Below are 7,222 nucleotides of genomic sequence, written 5' to 3' on the forward strand. Positions count from 1 at the left end.
AACCTTGAGTTCTAAGCATGTTGTAGCACAAGCTAATTAGTGTGCGGACCATTTTCATTTATATAGTACTCTGTGAACACAAATTAGTTAGCATAAATCAGTTCAATGACGAAAAATTAGCTGTCTATTTACTTGTGACCACTCAGTGTATATGATATTTAAACTTTTTGAGCATCATTGCGTCGCATAATACAGTTATCAGAATTATTCAGAAAAAATCTAGATTAAATGTTTCAATTTTTTTCATTAAATTTATTTATTATGAGGCTTCTACAATAAACTTGATTTTCATTTGTAACCAAACAATAACAAAATTCAGGTTAAATATATGAAAATAACGTATGATATTCTGTATGTAATTAAAATTAAAAATATTAGAAATTGAAGATAAAATTTTACTTGGAGCCGTTAGACGTGAAATAAAAATAAGCAATTCCATTTATTAATCTAAAAAAGTATTTCTCGATAACGTTTTACTTTTAGTTTTACATTGTTAAACTGAGAAAACTCGGTGAGGTGAAGTATGATACTCGTCCATTTCAATTGCACAAAATATAAATTGAAAAAGGACTTAGAAACGATCTTTTCTGATTCACAAGCTTATAGCAAATTTGTTTTTATTGCTAAAAATGTCTTCTCTTTCTTTTAGCATTTTTTTTAGTCAGTTATGCATTTGTCGCTCCTCGTGATAATTTGATCACTGTGTTAGGCTTAGGTGTGAACTTAGTTGTGTGATAGAAGAGAAACGACACCAACAGCTGCGCGTACGTTTACGGCAGTGATATAACCAAAAATGACCGACGAACATAGCATTATGACGGCGAAAGATCGATTGCTGCAGGTACAAAAACAAGAGAAAAAAGTTCTCCAAGGTATATAACTTTTTACTTTGCTTTCATTTTAATTAATTCATTTTTAAATTTAATATAAATATATTGCTCTTGGTATTAATATAAATTTATAATACAAGACGTTATCACAGGTTAATTGTTACTGTTAATAGAGTCATAATTGAAATTATAACACTAACAGTGTAAGAGGGTCTGTTATTATATAGTGTTGAGTTATTTACTTATTTTTAATTCCAGGTACTTATTTCCAACTTTTTGTCTTCACATAAATACAAAGCAAGAAATACGAATTAAGAGTCACACAAGTTTTGGCTTGGCACTGGCAGTATATTCATATTCAAAAAAGTGTTATTATTGCGTACATAAAATTTTATTTTCATGACAAAAACTTATAATAGCTTTTTAAATTGGTAATTTTTCTAATTCACTACTAACTATACTTACTAAGAAAAATCCAGACAGCTGTGTTGAAATTGTGAATTGTCATAGTAATGAGATAGCTGAACCCTATTGGTGAGCTATTACTATTAGAAAGCTAACTTATTCTGAGGTGTTGCTTATTTTAAGTCTTAATTATAATCTGAAAATTACAGAAATGAACAAATGCTGTTGTTAGATTTTTGAACTGAGAGTTTTGCCACCTTCGGCCAACAAGATTTTAAACTTCTGCCCAAGATGGAACCCTTACACCATTGTCATTGATTAATAAGTAAATATGTATATGTATGTATGTAAATATATATGAAATATGAAAAAAATATTACAGTTTGTAGTAAACGTTTTCTTGAACTTATCTATGTATTACTTTGAACTGTTTAGATTTATAAGAACATGATTTTCCCCAATGTTTTCTCACCTACATAGGTGTGAAGTACTTTTTTTAAGGTCTGGTTTCTTCAATTTATGAAAAACTCATTTTATATTTAAGTCAATTATCTTGCAGTATATGAATCTTATGAACACAATTTCCTGGTCAGTAAGTCATAGCACAAGGTAGTTATTTCTGTTGAAATTTAATTTAATATAACAGTTTTTATTGATTTTTTACAGTCTATTCAGTGATTTGCTTTGCCAAACTGCTAAAGTTGGGCCTATTTGTGAGTGTAGTTTTGTATATGAATGTTAGGAAGTTAGTTGAAAATAGATAAACAGGATTACTTTTAAGTAATCTGTTTAACTTTTACCTTTCGTTTTTCTAATTTTTTGATAAGGGTGTTTGACTCATCTAATATATCCTTTTGTTTCCTAGGCAGGGTATTTTGGTTTTGTAACTTTAAGAATGGTTCTCAATTATAATTTGGGTTAGATAAATCAAATGGCCTTCCATCACCTTTTACACTATCATGATTTTTTCCAAGGTGTAAAGAAATGAATAGCACTACTGTAATAATGGTTTAAATCGTATGATATTGTTATTTTTTATTTCTTTACTTCTCAATATTAAACAAAAATAAATTATGGGATTAAAACAATTTAAGAATAATAAAACTAACTTCATTTAAATCTAAGTTCATTATTATATATATATTTTTTTAAATTAGCTCGTATACAAGATCTCAAGCATTCTGTGCCTAAAGGTGACAAAAAGAAAAAGAAAGAGGTAGCAGTACAGATAGCTACTCTTGAAGAAGAAATGGCAAAGAAACATGAAAGTGAACTAAGAGGATTTGAATCATCAATGTGTGAAGAAAAGGTCATACTTATGTACTAATTTTTGAAGAAATAGCTAATAAGGATTATGTTATACTATTACCGATCACAACCATTGGTGGTTATAATTTCATTGTATAAGGTCACTGATTAGGCCATATTTGAAATATTTGCAATCTATTCCTACCCTAAAAAGAACACTGTATTGTTCAAAAGGGTTCAGAGGAAGGCTATTAGGATGATAACTTGAATGTAAAGGTTGTCACACAAGGACAGGTTAAGATCTCTGAAAATTTCTCTATAAAAAAAAAAGAGAGATGTTAGAGAGGATCTGATTTATAATGTTGACTTGTAGTGTTTATTTGTAATTAATGGTGATTCTAGGGTACATAAATATAAATTTTTAGCTAGCATAGTTTTATTTTTAATAAGGTGGTTGGTTTTTGGAATGAGGTGCTTTCAGATGTGATGGATACTGTAAAGTTGAGAGAATTTAAGCGAAAGCTTGATAAAAATTTGAATGATAAGGGCTGGCTTTGAGGTGTTGTTTTTTTAAGTTTATTTTGATAAGTCAGATGGTCAACAGGTCCCTTTTTGATTCTATATTATTATTATATATTACTTGTGCAGAATTGTAGAAATGTTTAAGATTTTACCAAATGTTTAGAAAAAAGGACCAATAAAGAAATCACATTTTTAATTATTGTTTTTACATCTCTGAAGTGTTCTAATTTTGTGGATTTAAATTTTTTTATTATTTGGTATCCTTTTGTTTTTGTATATAATGCCTCAGTATTTTGTATAGTTTATCTAATGTTTGATTATTTATTATTATTATTGTTTTTTTCAGGTTGAAGAGATGACTGAGAATGTGGGTGATTTGACTGTTTCAGGCAATCCACAAATAGACCATCTTACCTCAGAGAAGCAACAGAAAATAACAAGAAGCCAGAAACGAAGGGTTAGTTTGCAAACAAAGAATTTGGTCAAAGAGTTTTCATGTTATCTTTGTTCAAAGTAAACATTTTCAATAAAAAATAAGTTGAGTATATCATGTTCCACTCCAAGATGTGGAGTCAAGTGATATGATTCCACATTGTTGTTAAAGTGTTTAATGTTATATTGTTGAGTGTTTAATGTTATATTGTTGAGTGTTTAATGTTATATTGTTGAGTGTTTAATGTTATATTGTTAAGTGTTTAATGTTATATTGTTGAGTGTTTCATGTTATATTGTTAAGTGTTTAATGTTATATTGTTGAAACAATATAACATAAACACTCAACAATATAACATTAAACACATGTATTTTTATGTTGTCAATACAGCATATGTTCTCAGCAGTAAATCTAAACATTGGTTTTACTTTACTTCTTTTTGTAAACACACGTTAAAAAAACTGTCTAAAAGAGTCCTACAAGATTTAAAAGTTCAGTGTAATCAGTATAGAATTCAACAACTTTGTTTTGTTATTGTAAAGTGTATATTTTTTATAGCCTTTGAAGATCATAATTTTTAATCAATATCTAGTTCAGATTATGGTCATTAAAGAAAAAAAAACATTATGTTCGTTGATTTGATAGATTGATGGATATTTATTCGTTTGTCATTGCACGGTATCTTATAGGATTTAATTTCAACTTGTTATGTTTTTGTTAATAATCTTTAATATATTTCATCTTATGGTACAATTTAAAAGCAAGAGGTATACAGTATTATAAGGGGGTTGTTGTATTTTTTGTTAATATTTAATTCTCTACGTACTTAAATTATTATGAAGGAAATATATAATTGTATATTTACAATTAAAAATTTTGTTGTTAAGTTGTGCCTGTTGGTTAGTTATATCTTATTAGTCATATATCACTATCTAGTCTGTACTATAATTTCATTTTAATGTTTTCTAGGAGAAAAAAGCTAATGAAGAAAGAGTTCGAAAACAGAGAATTGAAGAACAAGAAAGAGAAAACTTGACTGGAGTTCGAAATGTTGAGGCGGAGAAGTTGAAAGAGATCTTAGCTAATCGAAAATTGGCTATATATGAGGTGTGAAGAGTTTCGTATCAAAGTTACTTTTAAAGTTAACCAAATGATAAGAGAACTCTATAAATACATAAAGAATAGATAATGAAAGGTTAAATAGTTTATAATAATTATGGGTATCATTCAAGTTGTATCTAACACACACTCCCACCCATGTCACACAAACATACACACGTATACGTTTTTCTATGATATATTATTTACATTCTCAGAAATGAGAAATATTAGAAATTTATTTTTTTATCTCTTAGTTTTAGAACATAAGATGTTAGTTTAAATATAATGACAAGTAAAAAGTTTTTTCGAAGAATACTTGCTGTGTTAAAGCCTTTAAGTAATTGTATGTATATTAACTGAGATATCTATAATTTTACATTTTCAGATTCCTTCTGATGGTAATTGGTAAGTTATATTTACTGGTTTGTTTAAGAAATAGTTGTGTTTCTAGTTTGTATATATACATATATGTGATTCTTTTATTTAGGCTACGAACTTAATTGTTTGAACTGCTCCTGATAAAAAAATTCTCTGTAGATTTTCAAAGTAGGATTGATATACTTTAATGTATTCTTTTTAAAAGTTTAATTTTCTCTACTTGCAGTCTCTATAAAGCTGTAGAGCATCAGTTAAAGTTGAGCAACATTGAGGTGAGATATTGATAAAAATAGGTTTTTAACTTGCTTTCTTAGTAATTCAGTTATTTGAAACCATAAAAAAAGAAATAGACAATTAAAAATTAACTTGTTTCTTGGATTGAGCTTAACGAATTGATCATGAAGGCTTAATGATTAAGAGAAAATTTAATATTATTTATAATCTTAGTCACACATGTTCGATGGAGGCTTTTAAACTTTAAACTTAAATTAAATGCTTCTTTTAAGTTCTCAATAGCTAACATGCTTGAATTATAGTAACTTAGATCTAAACTGACAATTAAGAAATTAGAAAGACAATAATTGGTTATCAGTTATATTAATCATTGAACTAAAAAAAATCTAAATTTACTCGTTATTGATGAAAGCAGTGATTGTCAAAACTGACAAGATTTGTAAGAAAAACAATAAACTGAAGAATAAGTTAACGTGATCTGACGCGGTACAGTAAGGATGTGTTTTAAAAATATTCGAGCTCTCTAATATTTGCATGTACGTGTTGGAAAGTTACCAACTTGTGATTTAAATGTACATAAGATCTAAAAGAATTAAAATATTGTAACAGTTTATGTCTATATCTGAATTATGGACACATATAACCGGTTTTGTATTCGTTTAAAATACATATCAAACTGAAACCTCTGACAAGGACTTGTAAGGGTCTAAATTCTTCACTTTCTTATCTGATATTTTAGACATCAGTACCGATTTTAAGAGAACAAACGGCAAACTACCTTCGAGAACATAGTACAGATTATTTACCTTTTCTAACAAGTGCAAAAATGGGAGATTTTATGACGGAAGGTAACGTATAGTAAAAGCTCATCATAGTAAGTTAATTTACTAATATTGATTAGAGTAAAGCTGTCTCCTTGTTGTAAATGGTGAATTTTCTTGGTGTTTGTATATATATATACATGTGTGTGTTGTTAACTTACTCTCTAAATTGATTGTGAGAAAGTTTTTTAATTGTTTAAAAAAGAAATTTTCCTATATTACATTTTTTTGTCCTAAACTGTACCTACCCATTCTTTGTGAAGCTTTGCAGTAACATCGAGGGCATCTTCACTCTTCCATAACAATAAGTAATAGTGTTTATCAAATGTTATCGGTCAGGTAGTTAGGGCGCTTGACTCGCTATGTGTTGGTTCGAATCCTGTCACACCAAACATGCTTGCCCTTTCAGCTGTGGGGGCATTATAATGTGACAATGAATCCCACTATTTGTTGGTAAAAGAGTAGCCCAAGAGTTGGTGGTGGATGGTGATGACTAGCTGCCTTCCCTCTAGTCTTACACTGCTAAATTAGGGACGGCTAGTGCTGGTAGTCCTCATGTAGTTTTGCACAAAGTTCAAAAACAAACGGATGTTATTATGCACTAATGGTAGTTAACAAAACATTGTCTCCACTATTTTCTGTGTGCATTTCAGCACACATACAATTACTTTTAAGATATTCAGTGTGTGATTTAAATGAGGAATGATTTAAATGAGTAAAACTGGTACTTTCTTTTCCCAATCAGATGAACTTGAAGAATACTGCAATGAAATAGCTAACACTTCTGCGTGGGGTGGACTAATTGAGGTTGGCCTCTTTCTCTTATATTCCAAACTTACTTTTCTTTTGTTTTGTTGTTGAAATATGTGAACTTGCACATATATTGTTAACAAAACTGTTTTTTATTTTAGTTAAGTGATGCAAATGTAATTATGAAATAATTTAAAACACTTGATAAGACATTTTGATTGAACAACCTAACCATGACAAGAGTGGTGTGGAATTCATCATGATCCAAAACCATTTGAAAGAATTAATCTTATTTGTATTTGAGTCTTGTCTTTGAGTAACATTTTATAAAGATTATCACAGTAGACACTGCAAAAAAAATAAATCTTATTCTGAGACCTGGCCATGACCAGGACCATTAATACTGCTTTCATAGACACTGTATTAAAATGTGTGTGTGTGTGTATATATATTATATATATATATATATATTATTTATTTATTTTGTTAAGTTCTCTTCT

General features: G+C 28.7%; 1 protein-coding gene across 1 annotated transcript in view; it reads left to right on the plus strand.

Moving 5' to 3' along the window:
• Positions 1 to 426: 426 nt before the first annotated feature.
• The window catches only part of LOC106467473 (OTU domain-containing protein 6B-like), an 11,772-nt gene continuing 4,976 nt past the window's right edge, over positions 427 to 7,222 (plus strand). The window contains exons 1-8 of the mRNA XM_013927831.2: positions 427 to 872; positions 2,393 to 2,544; positions 3,352 to 3,462; positions 4,408 to 4,545; positions 4,925 to 4,944; positions 5,144 to 5,189; positions 5,891 to 5,999; positions 6,718 to 6,779. Coding sequence (XP_013783285.1) covers positions 794 to 872; positions 2,393 to 2,544; positions 3,352 to 3,462; positions 4,408 to 4,545; positions 4,925 to 4,944; positions 5,144 to 5,189; positions 5,891 to 5,999; positions 6,718 to 6,779 — 717 coding nt within the window. The 5' untranslated portion in view covers positions 427 to 793. The remainder of the gene's footprint in view (positions 873 to 2,392; positions 2,545 to 3,351; positions 3,463 to 4,407; positions 4,546 to 4,924; positions 4,945 to 5,143; positions 5,190 to 5,890; positions 6,000 to 6,717; positions 6,780 to 7,222) is intronic.

Source organism: Limulus polyphemus, unplaced genomic scaffold (genome assembly GCF_000517525.1).
Source record: "Limulus polyphemus unplaced genomic scaffold, Limulus_polyphemus-2.1.2 Scaffold2625, whole genome shotgun sequence".
Classification (NCBI taxonomy): Eukaryota; Metazoa; Arthropoda; class Merostomata; order Xiphosura; family Limulidae; genus Limulus; species Limulus polyphemus.